Genomic DNA, 16,437 nt, shown 5'->3' with positions numbered 1-16,437 from the left:
TAGGACTTACATAGTCATAATGGAAATAGTTAAGCAAAATAAGCCATCGCTGTGTCGAGCTGGCCCCTTAACCAGCGCTTCGCTCAGGGAACCACTGCGTGTGATACAGATGATAGTGACCTCGTGCTATGGCCCGTTCGGAAGACTCAAGCAGGTCCATAATGGTGGTGGAGGGGGTGTTACTACAACGTCACAATCCTCTGCCTTACTCGGCGGCATGTCCCTCAGTCACCCGGCGCTACAATTACTTGTTGCCTCCATCCGTAACCATATATCGACCTTCAGTGATTGTGGACTCTTTGCAGCAATTCTATGTTGCAACTTGATTGACAGGTGTCTGAGTTTACCTGTTCCAACCCACAAGATGATTGACTTAAACAAGAGTCTTTTGGACATGTGTTTGGGTTACTTGAAGTCTGAGGACTGTGCTTGCAAAATCAGGGTAGATTTTTCCCACAGCAAATCATTACTTGATTTAGCCCGGTCCGTTCTCTGTAGCAAGCCGGCATGCATGATGACGATGAAAGAAGTAGATTACATAAGCTTACTTATTGTAAAAGCTTTCCTCTTCAACATCCCCAATGAGTCCAGTCCCAGTCATGTTTTAGGAAGAACTGTGATCGTCGCTGTTGAAGGCTTAAGTGTAATGGAATCCACCTTTGTTCCTGGGGTGCTCATTGAAATGCCAGCGTGCGGTTGGGGCAGACTGATCCCTTCCTCCGGACTACCCTCCATGAACAATAAGTTAGCCTTGTTTTCAGTATCCTTATGTGGAGAGTTTAGTGATACAGGAGATGGCACTGTGGAAGTTATGGCTGGTGTAGATCTGGAAAAAGTCATGTTGGATCAGTTGATGGTTTTAGGGAAACAGATAGTGGATGATCGTGTGAAAATACTTTTGTGTCAAAAAGTGATCCACCCATCGCTGAAACAGTATCTGAAGGAGCAAAATATCCTTGCGGTGGACAGACTAGGAGCAGCTCTAATGGAACCATTAAGTCAAATGACAGGTAATAATGTATAGGTGTTTTATACAGTATGAAATGATTAAAGGAAGACAACCCCTGATCATATTAGGGCATTTGGATATCATAGAGGGGGTCTCTGGCTCGGACCTCGTTCTTTCAAGTTCACCCGTGTTTGTAGTGTATTCCTGTTCTGATCTGGATAGAGATGCATGTGTGGGCAGTGAGCAAAACTATAAATAAGCTAAGCTATAGATAAAAAGTATGTGTAATGCCCGGTGCACAGAGCCTGTAGAGAGACATATGGGGTCCCTGCAGCCCTGTTCTTGGGAGCCATAGGCACTCCGGTCTGCCATATGGTGCCTGCATATAGAAACCATATAGAGATATTCTCTCCTTAAGGCCCAGTTCACACACAGTTTTACGCTAACCGCGTAGGAATCGGTGCCAAAAAAACGTCTGAAACCACTACCCATTGATTTCAATCGGGGGCGGAGGCGTTTTTAGCCACTCGGGGAAACAAAAGATATGCTCTTTCTTGCCACGATTCTGCCTCTGACCAATTGAAATCAAGTGGAAGTAGAGAAAGCGTTTTTCGCTGCGTTTTTTTGCCCGCGGCTCTCAATGGCTGCGGGGAAATCCGTGGCAAGAAGGTGTAGGCAGGTCAAAATCTGTCTCAAAATTCCAGAAGGAATTTTGAGGCAGATTATTATTTTTTTTTTCTGCCTGCAAATTCCTCTGTGTGAACGAGGCCTTAGAGCAGCGCTTCTAAGGGTAGAAAACCTCTGTACTAGGCAAAAAAAAATAAATTTTTTTTTTTGCCTGATTCACACAAATTCAGACCGAAAAAAGACTGTATGAATTTTGTGTCGTATTATGTCCATATAACTTGGAGGATGTACGAAACCATAATACGGCCATGCTCATGAGCCCTGAGGCTAGTTCTACAGTTACACTACGTCAACTACAAGTTGCAGTAAAACATCGCAAAGAGACAGACGATGTTTAAACTGACAAATGACAAGTAATAGTCGGTTCACATCAGCTTTTTTTTAAATTCTTTTAGGCCTTGTTCACATTACAATCATAATGTGTGTACGTCAGGAAAGCTCCTGAGGCTAAACAAGCGCATAGGGCTCTTTTAGGCCGGATTCACACGAGCATGTTTGGTCTGTGATATAGGTACCTTATGTCGGCAGTATTTCCCGGACCAAACACACTTCAGGGAGCCGGGCTCCTAGCATTATAGATATCTGTGACGCTAGGAGTCCTTGCCTCGCTGCTGGAAAACTGTCCCGTACTGAAAACATGATTAGAGTACGGAACAATACTGTAATTGAGAGGCAGTGGTGTAGTAGACAACGCTATTGGATCCCTCAAAAACCGCATACCGCACGGTATACGTTTTTTAACTATCGGTGATGTTTGCCACTGTATGACAAATATTGCAGGTATACATTTAACTTATACGTCATGGGCTTTTCAGTAGCCTTTCTTGATGTGTCTATTAAACAGATACCATTCTAGTCTATGGGAGACGGATATGTTAAATGGATGCCTAACAGTGGCATCCGTCACCCATAGACTATAATAGTATCGGTTTTAAGGGATACCTCATGAACTTCGACGTATTAGTTTTACGGATACGATTGTAGTCTTTGGTGATGGATGCCACTGTTGGCCATCGGTCACAGCCTGCGTTTAACGTATAAGTCTGAAGTGTTTTTTCCTGGAATATACGTTAGACATAGGCCAAAAACTTCATGTGAACAGGGCCTTATTCCGTTTCAAAACTGATGCCGATGCTGGCAGTGTAATTTTTTTTAAAATCAAAATTGGTCTATAATGATCTAATAGGACAGAGATTCGAGCTGCCAGTATATACCTGACCGATAAGTCTATGTATCCATCTCTCAGCTGTGAGAATGATGTCTGTATCTAATAATGATTGTAAGGTTTCGCTATGTACATGATCTTGTTTTGTTTTTCATTCTCTGTATTCTACCATTTATTTATTTTCCCCCCTTTTATCACAGATGCCCAGCCTATAGCCTCGCTGTGTCCGCTTTCCTCCGCTTGTTATGGCAGCCTTAAGCAGATTAGTAAAGTTTCCTATGGGAATAAGCACTACCTGCATCTCTTCCCCTATAACACTGCTGCGGGCAGTATTGTGCTCTGCAACCGGAATGAGACCTCCTTAAAAGAGCTTACGGTAAGCCGAGGTGATTTTTATTGACTACCAATCCCCCGTCCTCAAAACCTAATTTAATATCAATATTTGCCGTATATGCCACGTCGTCTACAGACTTCTATTGTAAAAAAATATATATTTATATATACTGCGCAGTGTATGTATTTTACTGCATTATTTTGTAGAGCAGCGTAGTCTACTATGCTATTCTATACAGCGAAGAAATAAAAAAGTATGCGACCGCTGAATGGGGCCCTATATATGTGCAGAACCCAGATCACACACTATAATCACTTTAAATTGATCTTCAGTTAACCCTTTGTATTGATACAGTACTATTTCATTATTTTATTATTGTTCATTCTTCCTTCCATTTTAGCGGTCGTGTCAGACAGCTGAACACACATTGAATCTTCTACTTAAGGAACCCTGGCTCCTGCTTGGTGGAGGCTGTAGTGAAGCCCACATAGCGGCTTATATACGTTATAAGGTACAAGTCATTATTTATCTGCATGATAAAACGATTATCTGCCACACAGCTTTATCGACCATTGCATATTTTGGAGCCAACTGGAATGTAATATTAACATGCCCTAAGACTGTCTTTTTTTTATTTTATTTATTAGCTTAAAGGGGGTTTTCTCATTAGGATCATTTCTATCTACAGTAGATAGTGGTGGCCGAGCATGCACAGTCCTGCACCAATCGTGTTATTTCGAGATCCCTGTTCTTGGGATCGTTGGGGGTAAGTGATAAATTATCATAATGAGAATACCCCTTTAACAGGTGTTAGTTCAATGTGGGGTTCAGCAATGTCTGATGGTAGTGAAAGCTGCTGCCTTATGTATACTAGGAGAATTAGACATAGGCCTATTTTTGAGGAATCATTTTGACTAAAGCGGTTGCCGCAGGACGGCTATAAATTCAAAAATCGTCTCAGTTCAAATATGATTTATGATCCATTCTTCTTTAATATGGCTCCTCTGTTTTTCCCGTTTAGTTAGTGGGCAGAGGAGTGCAGCTTCACAGAGCGATCAGGAGAGGATCCCTACACCAGCTTACCTGACCCCTGCACTATTAACACCAGCACTATAACCTCTGTATTGGGCTGAAAATCTAAAAAAAACACACGTTTTAATGCACTGCTTGATAAATACGACAGTATATGGTAGTATTTAGGACTCGTAGGGAGTTGACACTTCAAGCTTTCCGTGCTGCCAGTAAGGTGAACACTTTTCACATATGCATCGAAATGGCTTCCGGCATACACACTATATGTATCCATTGGCGCCACTTACCCGATGGAGGCCAAAAGTATGTCATTTCTGCCTCAGTGGAGAGGGTAGCCGCCAGCATTACTTTATTTATTTTTGGACTGTATAGGAAAGCACATCAGACGGAGCTTTCCTATAGAGGGGGCCACACAAAAAAAGTATACAGACTGGTATATGTTTTGTTTTTTTTTGCCAATGTGGCCTATGGCCGACCTATGTCACTGTATGGTGTCGCTGCAGAATTTAGTATGTCCGTTAACGTTGGACATTATCTGCATTTGTCTATGAGCTCCAAATTAGTGAATGCCCTCTCAATGGTGGATCTGAGAGGCCGGCCGGAGAGAGACCATGACACGCAGCTTCAGTGTTCAAACGATCTCTGCCCTAGGGGGCGGATCCATCTTTATTTATAGGAAAATGAGAGTAGGTGGTGACCTTATACTTGCAAACATAAACATTCTATATATGGTAATATCCCAAAACTCCACATATGGTATAATGACAGGAAAGGTGTCGGCTTCAGCCAATCATCTACAATATGATAATGACTCTGATTCAGCCAATAAGAATTATATCAATGCATTATAATAATTCTTCACCCTCCAAGCCCCAGGTGGCCTGAACCTTGTCCCATGGGAAGGACACACATCTCAGATACACAAGTTAATTTGTCTCTACTTCTTATCTCACTAGAGAATGGAGACTGCAGAGAAGTTTAAATTAATTAAACAGAGGCCTGAATCCAAGGCTGACTTATGGTAAACAGCCATTGTCCATTCGGCCAAGGCTATTTGATCTGCTCCTTAAAAGAGTAATAAAACATTCAATTCAAGAACACAACATAGAATTGCTTCAGGACATATGCTGATATTTACTTTTTACTTATTAACCTCAAGATGGCTCCTTCAGGTCAAAAGATAGATTCCAATGATCCAAAATGAATGCCTACCATACAAGATGGAGTCCATGCAAAATGTTATCTTTGAAACCCATTCTAATCACTTTCACAAAAGCAATATATGTTCACACATATAAAGATAATTAAAAATATTTTTGACAATTCCCTTCTTTTGAACATAAATTTGCTTAGCCATGTATTCGAATATTCACCCGAGATTACGTTCTGGCTAGATCCCCTAGACCAGGGCACCTCTTTATGCCATTCACCTCGAGATGAATACTCAGGATACGTGTCTAGCAATAGGTGAGTGCACAGCGTTACATACTGTACACACCTGAAGAGTTAGGGAATTACAGGTTTCACAATTCTGGCAATACCATCTATCTTGGTGGTTTTCTACGGCTTGACAGATGACTTTATCAGGTATGGAAGCATTTAGTGTCACATAAACAGGTGGCTCTGAATGTTTCCTCCCTCCTCGGTTCTTAGGGTGGTCTGGACCTCATGCACTTTTATATCCTGCGCTGTTTTCTTGACTGCTGATACTTTTGCAATAAAACATGTTACAAGTTTAAACAAAATATCTCTATCTAAGTAGCTGATTGTGGTCTGGCTCGGGTACATACTCCTGGTCTCCTGGGTGGCAACCACTTATATGCTTTACAACCACATATATAACATACATGTTGGGTGGAAGCACATCCCTGGAGTGATGAAACTCCTGCAATCCAGGAGGACAAGATCATGTCCCGTTCGGTGGCATTCATCGATGCCACCCCCTTTATCAGTTAAATTACCTCGTGTTACACCCTCTAGACCCTGAGATTAACCATTTTCTAGCTATCTCTGAGCACTAGGAGCTGCCAGTTGCTTTTACCCCCACACAAGATACATATTTTGTGTCTCTTCCCTCACAGCCGGTGAGGTTTACAGCATCAAACAACATGTCATTTTTATTAACCTGTCCTCTGTTTACACATCACACACTGTCATTGGGGTAACATCCAATCATGGACGGTGGTATTCCTGACCTGAGATCTATTTTCCACAGCGCTTCCCTCTTTGAATATCTTACACGGTAAAACAGCCAGTGAACCAATGCCCCCGCTGCTATTACAAGAGCGACAACTCCAGGAGAGTGAGGGTTAAGCGCTAGAGAAAAGAGATGGGACTGCAAGGCCAAGGCAATAACTTCATATATCTTCACATATGGCATCGTCTTTGAATGGAGACATATACAATAGTCCAGCAATGTAGTCAATACTGATATCACTTGATTAAACTCTTCTTCCAGCTCATCATTTAGACCATAGGTAATGTAGAGATGACAGAGAAGATGAAGGTCAGCCGGAGCTTGACGAGACCCACAGTTCAGCCTCGTGATTGGGGACCTGTCAGCAGTGACCGGCGTGTCCAAGTTCTGTCCTTCCAATGTATGTGGAAGTTGTGAGTCGGACTTGGTACGGACGTCACAGTGCGGCTGTGGTGCTTTACGGTGTCTCTTTAAACACGTCCAAGTCCCCGGCTGTAAACAATGTCCTCCTATCACTTAGGATCTCGAATGGAATCATAAACATATTTATACATCCGCGTGAGCGCCCACATAACTGGTGAGGTCAGAGGGCAATAGGCAGGCACTCAGTCCATTGTTTATGGGTTTCAGCCATGACCTTCTGGATCTTTAACTTCAATGTCCCATTCAACCTTTCTACCTTCCCATTGCTCTTGGGATACGGGGTGTGAAAAGCTGCTCTATACCCAGGACATGCAAGATTTCTTGGAGTATCTTCCAGTAAAGTGAGTTCCTCTATCACTTTCTATTATCTCAGGGACCCCATATATACATACCACTTCTGAGAGCAATCTTTTACTTTTGCTGTGGCCCACGTTACTGGCCACGCCTCAGGCCACCTCGAGAACAGATCTACACAGACCGCTACATGTCATACTGTCCCACCTTTGGTAACTGAGTTAATCTGCAATCGCTGATATGGGTAGTCTACCTTTACCATATGCCTTTTTGCAACCCGCATAGTTTTGCCTATGTTATGGCAGACACATATCATGCACCTCTGGACAAATCTGGCAGCAGCACTTGCTGAACCCCCGGGGGTACCCACCATTTGGTCACCATTGCACTCATTCCTTCTCTCGACACCTGCGTTTGTCCGTGCATTAGTTGGGTTATCATGGGGAAGAGGACTCTGGGTAGGCACATCCTGTTACCCACCTTCTATATTCCATCCTCCCCTTCACTGGCACCTTTTGTCTGCCAATGTCCTTTTTCCTCTTTTATGGCTTGACTTTGTAATCTACTTAATATTATCATGTCTATGGGACCAGATACTATGCTGGTCAAGAATACTACGTCCTCCTCTATGAGGGACATGAGAGCCGCAGCTTTTGCAGCCTTGTCTACTAGTCTATTTCCCCTCGCTTCGGGGGCAGCTTGCACTTTAGTAAGAGCTGGCACTTTGAGTATACCTACATGCTTTGGCAGTGTCAGAGCCTCAAACAGTTCTCTCACTCTCTCAACATTATGGGTTTACCCGTGGATCCAGCAATATCTCTGCTCCTCCAGATTAGGCCATAATCATGTGCAATACCAAAAGCATATCTAGAGTCAGTATATATATATTTGCGGTTTTACCTTCAGTCAGTCTACACACCTCAGCGAGTACCTTCACCTCCACCTCCTGTGCGGACACAGAGGATGGGAGTGGTTGTTTCTTTATTACCTCTGTTTCGGTGGTGACAGCATACCCAGTCTTGTAGCATCCTTCATGGTGGTACCTGGAACCATCTACAAAAGAAAAACTCAAAAGCTGGATTAGATATTGGATCCCCTGTTACATTTTCTAATGTTTTCATCTCTATTTTCATTAATTCAATACAATTATGTTGGTGACCTGTGTACTGGGGAATCAAATGTGCTGGGAAACCAACTTCCCACCAGGCTGGAAATTAACTGTCTACTGTTTCCTGTGACTTATCCCATTCCCTCAAGTCTCCCATTGACCATATAAGCTATCCATTTCTTCCTCCTCTGTTGAACCCTGCGGAAGCAATGTAGTAGGGTTTAACACTGTAACACTGTACATCAATGTATGGTTCGGTTATCAATACTTTTCAACTGTGGGAGGCTCGGAGGGCACTGCTTCAACTGGGGTTTGGGGCTATTTGCAAACAATTTTAGCAGTCACAGGGGCCACAGACATGCGTCCTACATCTGTTTACCCTGTGCCCAGAAGGAGGACAGGACCGCCTTCAATATTTCCTGAGATGTGAGGTCTTCCTCTCAGTGCAATCCCCATAGAGTGCAGCACACATACAATTTTGCATATCATCAGTAACTTCAATCTGTCCATCAGATTTATATCGAATGGCAACCTACATTGCTGCAAGGATCTCAGAAACTATAAGATTGACTGGACAGGAATCTGACACCATAACCGTGAAAACAGCTCCTGTGAATGCTGTAATCTTATTTGCATTTTCATTTCATAAAATATAGTGTGTGTGTGTGTGTGTGTGTGTGTGTGTGTGTGTGTGTCATGTGTATATACCATCATTAAACAGAAAGGATACTCTTATAAATTAATAAGAGGTTTGCAAAATATTTCTTTCCTTAATTAGTATATGTCAATTATTAAATAAACCAATCTATTAAGACAAATGATGAAACATATCGTGCACTATATGTGTCATCACATGCCAATAGAAACTTTTAATATCAAATAATAATAAACTAAAATGTAACAATGACATAAAAAAAAAAATCTTTGTTGAATCACTTATCATGTGGGGATTTCAAATAAACCATTTCCCTTTAAAAATAGTTCCGCACATACACAAGTCACTCACAATACCAGCTGTTCCCAGACACTCTCAGTACTGAGAATCCAATCTCACACCTGTATGCCTTTTGTGTGTATCTTTGGTAAAACAAGTATATAACTAGAATGACTGTGTATAAACTCCTAATCTTGGATTATTCATCCAATGAACTATAATCTTCATTTAGTAATGGGCATCATATTAAATTTAAATATGAATGACGTTTTTCATTGTGGACGACACATAAAACACATATAACGTAACATATAACATATAAACATAAAAACATATAATACTCAATCCTGTGTTCTTATTAGGCTTTTTTCCTATTAATCTTTAAGTTACAGTTCTTATTTTGCACTATATGTGCACTTTCTGCAGACACAACTATACCACAGATAACAGAGAATGCAGCATTAACCCCTTACTAGCCAAAACTTATGAGCTACAAGGTCACAATGTCACCATGTGCTCCTGTCAGTCAATGACCAAACATCTTCACGTTAACACACGTTACTCTCTTATCATTAGTTCTATTAGTCTAACACGGTTACTATAGATTAACAATATCTTGTTAGACATTCCATGCAATTATTAAAATGACTGTTAAATAAACCAAAAAGGAAAAAGATTTACAGTAAAGTTTAAAACGTCTTGGAAAACTCCTATAACGAGAGGAAATTTCATTAGTGACAATTTAGGACAGATGATATACAGTATATTCCAACAAGCAGATCTGGATAGAAATACATAAGAATCTTCACTTTATTAATCTCACTTCTTCTACTATCCGGGTCATTACACTTACAATGATCCTATTGGCTTTAACTCTATTTCTAGCCAATACCTAATCCACGTCTATCTCTCTATCAATAATCTCTGAACATTTCACCCAATGTTCCCTTTTTAGGAAGTGAAGAGTTAATTGATTCCTTTATGAATTCTGATGACGCCTTTCCTCTATGTATGGCTGATAACTGATCGCCTGTCACCCCTGGAAACCTCTTGTTTCTGTAAACCTTTGGTTTATAAAGCTGTACATAGAATATTTATACGTTGGCACATTATTTTCTACTGGAATGTCTCTCTATAGAATTAGACGCTGGTTAATCCTTACTGATAACTGACAACTGTGTTTCCTAGTCTTTTTTTGTTTTTGTCTGGTACATTCAATCACTTCTATCTGTTCTCTGCAACTCTGTCTATTAATCCAGGGCCCATCATCTCTCAAGAAATCATCCCATCTGGTATAACTGAGGATTCCACTACTCGGACATTCCCGCCTTTTTTTGTTATTTTCTCCAGGTTCTTTACTGCACCGTCCCCGCATCGTTTCCAAACAATATCTGCTGCTGTTTGTCCACACCCTGTACCTTGGGTGTTATGCCCCCATTCCCGGCTGGCCAGCACTTTACCTTGGGCATACTTTGAATCAGAAGTCCCCATGCCCTCTGCTAGACTTTCGGCTTTCTTAGTCTGTCAATGAGAATTCCCTAGGCACTCTGCTAACTCCTGTGTTTAGTCTGTCCGTAGGGCTCCTCAAAGCACTCTGCTAAATCCTGGGCCTATTTCTAGTCTGTCATGGTGGTTTCCCCCTCACGCGCTCTGCTAAATGTTCTAGACTGTCATGGAGTTTACCCCCCCACGCGCTCTGCTAAATGTTTTAGACTGTCGTTGGGCAACCACGTCTCTGATCCTGTCTCCTAAACAGCAGCCAAATAACTATTGTCAACAAGATCAATTATTGCAAGTCCCTCGGTGCAGTGTACGTTAACCTACTTTATGTTGTATTTAAAAGGGATGTGATTTATAACTAACTCACTGTCTCAGGGGCCCCTGGATATTCCATAAACTTTCTAGTTACAGAGATGTTACTTAACGATCAGCAAGTCATTCAGATCGGGCGTCTGAGGATTAGCCCATATACATACGCTTACTTCCGGCCAGGTGCGCCTCCTATGGGTCACAGTCTGGATACGCGAAAGTCCTAACAATCACTTGGGCGGGGATGGTTACCCGTCACTTCTGCAAGGATCAATTTGCAACCTGATCTTAATACATACTAAACCCAGGGGCCAGAGGGAACACTTCGGACAGGCCGTTTAGTGTTTTCTCGGTATTTGGTTGTTTCTGTATGTTTTGGGATCAGAAAACAAACGCTCCCTTATCTCAGCCTCTCACAGATACACTCACAGATTCATTTCTACTCACACACCTATTCCTATAATTCATACATACAACTCATAGACAAATGGTGTTCATGGTTCCCAAATAGTCAAAAGAGACAATACCTGGACGGCAGCTAAAACAAGAGAGAAGTGCACTGTAAGAATAACAGTTCTTACTCACCGGTTTTGTGTGCAGTTCTCCGTCATCTTAGCCGTCATCCACCTTCGATTGTCGCCTTCGATCTGTGTTGAGAATCCCGGACGAGCCCCCAAGTAATGTCGCTGCAGAATTTAGTATGTCCGTTAACGTTGGACATTATCTGCATTTGTCTATGAGCTCCAAATTAGTGAATGCCCTCTCAATGGTGGATCTGAGAGGCCGGCCGGAGAGAGACCATGACACGCAGCTTCAGTGTTCAAACGATCTCTGCCCTAGGGGGCGGATCCATCTTTATTTATAGGAAAATGAGAGTAGGTGGTGACCTTATACTTGCAAACATAAACATTCTATATATGGTAATATCCCAAAACTCCACATATGGTATAATGACAGGAAAGGTGTCGGCTTCAGCCAATCATCTACAATATGATAATGACTCTGATTCAGCCAATAAGAATTATATCAATGCATTATAATAATTCTTCACCCTCCAAGCCCCAGGTGGCCTGAACCTTGTCCCATGGGAAGGACACACATCTCAGATACACAAGTTAATTTGTCTCTACTTCTTATCTCACTAGAGAATGGAGACTGCAGAGAAGTTTAAATTAATTAAACAGAGGCCTGAATCCAAGGCTGACTTATGGTAAACAGCCATTGTCCATTCGGCCAAGGCTATTTGATCTGCTCCTTAAAAGAGTAATAAAACATTCAATTCAAGAACACAACATAGAATTGCTTCAGGACATATGCTGATATTTACTTTTTACTTATTAACCTCAAGATGGCTCCTTCAGGTCAAAAGATAGATTCCAATGATCCAAAATGAATGCCTACCATACAAGATGGAGTCCATGCAAAATGTTATCTTTGAAACCCATTCTAATCACTTTCACAAAAGCAATATATGTTCACACATATAAAGATAATTAAAAATATTTTTGACAATGGCTATACAGTGGCATATGTTGGAGATGTAATTCGGAGAATACTCCAGACGTATAGATGTTACCAGAGCCTAAGAAAGAATCTTCCACAGGCTTGTGCTGAGAGGTTTTGCTATTAAAGGGAAAGAAAAGGTAAATGCAGATTGTCAGATAGAAGCCGGACGCTCCTCTCAAAGTCCGCGGTGAGGAACCATCCTGCTCTTATCTGTAACTATGCAGCATCTAATAGATCATGTTGGGCCTCGATCACATCTGCATTGGGGGATCCATTAGGAGCCTCCATCGCTGATCCAGCCGAAATCACCGGAAGCTATATCGCAGCATGCTGCGCTATTGTATCTGGTAAAACCACGGGCACTTCAGCGAAACCCATTAAAGTCAGTGGGTTCCATCGGCCGCGGGTGGTGTGAACCGATGTGTCTTGTATTTTTCTTGCTTTGACAGCTTCGCAACGGAAATACGGAACGCAGATGTGAACATAGCCTTACGCTGCAGCAGGAGGGCTCAGGGTCGTCCTGTCCGTGTGTTACAAGCAGGAGTGGAGGGGGAAGCATTACAGTAATGAGATCACTGCACTCTGCTTGTAGAAGCAGAAGACGGTGCTGTGCTATATGTGCATACATGTCCTCACAAGAGAACAGCTGATGGACCCAACTGATGACTACAGGAATAAAACCAGTGCCACACTTACACTTACATTTACACATCTCTCTTTAGCCATATATTTTCTGTAAATAGACATATTTTTTTGTAATATTTCAGGTATGGCGCATAAAAAAGGTGTTTGTTTAGACAACCCCTTTAAAAGATACGCCAATGTAGTTTAGGATATATAACCTTTTAAGTGTAAATGCAAATTACTGTATATTGTATAGATTTAATGTAAATTCCGTATTTCGTGTTATTTCAGAGTTCAAATCTCCACAGCAGCCACCTGGAAGAGCTGAGATGTACAGCATCCGAGTACAGACTAGTGGCGGACTGCTTCTGCTCCTCATTAGAGACTGTGGCACGAAGTCTGGAACATGATGGGGGGGAAATTCTTACGGATTTACAAGATGGACACTTCTGGTCTATACCTGCTGAAGTCAGTGTTACTAGTGAATATACAGAAACTGTACATATGTGTGGATGTCACCTTCTCCAAAAGGGCGATGGTCTAAAGTGGACTCTGCTTGGGAGCCCATGTGAGCCGTTCAGCCCCCGGAATCACATGGAAATTTCTCAACTTTTACCATGCAAAGATTCTCTAAATTTAGATAGTTTTACTGCAAAATGTAATGGTCTTAGTGTGGCTGTTGACACAGCTGGTCTGGTCTTGGATCTGGCATACATTGTTAAAGATGAAAATTAATTTAATTTATTTAAAATATATATATACTTTGTACTATGAGGCTTATTATTTTTCTGTGAATAAAATATCCACATGTAACTCGACAAGCAAACCATTAAACCACGAGCGTTTACAGTACAACATTGTGGAATATATTAAAGAGCTATAGGTACACTTTTTTGGCAATATGTATAAAACGTGTTGTCCATTTGTTGGAAGGGTCACCTAACGACAAGCTGATCAATAAATTGTTAGAGCCAGGGAAGTTACCACAAATGTTTTTTGTTTTTTTTTGTTGTTTTTTTTACATAAATCAGTAGTAGATGTGAATAAATGAAATTGTGTAATATATCTAATAAAGGAAAATTGCCTTTTTCAGCAGCTTGTAGTTCTCGTTTTCTGTAAATGTTGAGAATCTGTTAATAGAACATTGGGAGGAGGGGGATGCAGCTGCAGTATCTCTCCCTCAGTATCTGTGACACTGTATGTTGGGAGAGCAGCAGGGGGAGGCACCCAATTGGCTCAGGACGCGCACAATACCAGCCTGTCCATTTAGCAGGCACGTAGAGAAAAATGTAGTCACAGAAACCAGCAGAGGGAAGAAAGACCCATGTTAGAAACCACATTTCTGGTGGCACTTCATGTAATATACACCTACAGCTTCCTAAGAAGAGATTATTTTTTTTTACATTTTGTAACACTAGGTACACAGTCATAATACGCTACTTTATAACGCCATTTTAACCCCTTTTGTCTTTCGAAACCCCATACTGACAGCCATTTAGTTTTATTTATTTTTTTGTTGACCTAGCTTTATAAGAACTCGAGACATCATTTTGGGGTACATAGAAGTTAACGTTTAATTTACATTTATTTTTTTATAACGGTGAAATGCATAAAAATAAATTTACGCCATTTTTTTTTAATTTTTTTTGTTACGCCATCCACCGTGCAACAATAATAATAAGTTAAAATGTGTCCACACGAAACTGAAGTAATCTGCACCATTTCCGCAGCAAATTCTGTTACATGTGGATTTTGCTGCGGATTCACATTGAAGGGGCGAAATTTGGAGTGAAAAACCACGACTGATAGACATAATCCACAGCATGCGCTCCATGCCATGTTTGTTTTTTTCTGCTACGTGTGGATTTTGCTGCGGATTCACGTTGAAGGGGTGAAAATCCATGACTGATAGACATAATCCACAGCATGCGCTCAATGCCATGTGGCTTTTTTCTGCTACGTGTGGATGGAGTTTGGAAAACCCCATTCACATGTGTTGTACTGTACTTTGCTGTGAGATTCACGTTTTTGTTTTTTTTACATGTGACTTTATGTAATGTTTATTTAACCCCTTAAGGATCCAGCTATTGCAGGCCTTGAGGATGCAGCGATCTCTTTCATTTATTCATCACTGCGTTCCCAAGAGCCATAACTTGAAAAAAAAATTTGTTGAAGCTGCACAAAGGGTTTTTCTTTGCAGGATGAGTTTCATTTTTAATAACACCATTTTGGGGTACATATGATATATTGAAAAAATGTTTTTGTTTTTTTTTTAGTTTGAATAAAATCCTAGATAATCCACAATTTTTGGAGGGATTTTGTTTTTACAGTTTACAGCATGCGGTATGTGCGGTTTGACATGTTAACTTTATTCTGCGCGTCAGTACAATTACTGCGATACCACATTTATTATACTTATTATCTCCTAATGCAAAAGTAGTACTGGGCTAGGTAATGTCCCTGCGGAACAACCTCCCTTGTATACTAAGAAGGCAACTCCATAATAATTACGTGTACACACAAGAAACAGTATAAAGCCAGGTATATATCAAAAGAATAGCACATTTTATTAGATACATATAAAAACAAACCTGTTAAAAAGGTACATGAGTGGAGAGACTCTATATGGTATAAACACAGGTAACTTGGAAAACCAGGTGTATAGTATATTGAAGTCCCTATATTGAGGACATGAATAGGGCAATGTGTTATCGTATATAACGTTAGTTGTTTGAGTGTAAACTGTTAAGTTAAAGGACACGAATGTCCAAAGAGTAGTTTCTAAAGTAAAAATACTCCTAACATTAATAGTTCAAATAGCCTTACTCATATCAGTAATCATTGGTGGCCTGGGTGCCTGTGTGTAGAACCCCGACGCGCGTTTCGCGATATCCGCTTCCTCAAGGGGTATCACCCCTTGATGAAGCAGATATCGCGAAACGCGCGTCGGGGATCTACACACAGGCACCCATGCCACCAATGATTACTGCACTATGCTAATCATTGTCCGCTACAGACTTGAATTTTTTAATTTCTGTGTAGTCTGTCTTTTGCTACAATAGCATAATAAAATTTTGTTATTTTAATCCATTTATAGTTGGAAAACAGGGCTTATGTTGCCGGCAGGCATTCCTTTGTACTGCATGAAGCCATATGGACACGTTTAGCGTAAACATCGGGAGCTTTCCTGGCGTGCACGCTAAACATAGGGCAAAAGCGCTATGTAAATGGGGCCTAACTGTTTAAATCCATAGGCTGTCTATGTTGACATGCCGATCTCCAAATGATGGAAAGTTATTCCATTTACTCTGGGTTTGAATTCCTCACCTTATTCATGGCCATACATGATCTGAACAGCATTTCAATAGTCGTCAC

The 16,437-nt window shown here is 41.1% G+C and overlaps 1 protein-coding gene across 1 annotated transcript; it reads left to right on the top strand.

The window, feature by feature from the left end:
• The first annotated feature begins 19 nt into the window (after positions 1 to 19).
• Positions 20 to 14,154, top strand: MKKS (MKKS centrosomal shuttling protein). The gene is made up of 4 exons (XM_075863075.1): positions 20 to 1,010; positions 3,002 to 3,177; positions 3,536 to 3,646; positions 13,354 to 14,154. Exons 1-4 carry the CDS (start codon positions 20 to 22, stop codon positions 13,795 to 13,797), a joined length of 1,722 nt encoding a protein of 573 aa, XP_075719190.1. The 3' UTR covers positions 13,798 to 14,154.
• The last annotated feature ends 2,283 nt before the right edge of the window (positions 14,155 to 16,437 follow it).

The sequence above is a fragment of the Rhinoderma darwinii genome, chromosome 4, assembly GCF_050947455.1.
Source record: "Rhinoderma darwinii isolate aRhiDar2 chromosome 4, aRhiDar2.hap1, whole genome shotgun sequence".
NCBI classification, from domain to species: domain Eukaryota; kingdom Metazoa; phylum Chordata; class Amphibia; order Anura; family Rhinodermatidae; genus Rhinoderma; species Rhinoderma darwinii.
This window is presented reverse-complemented; position numbering and strand designations above follow the sequence as displayed.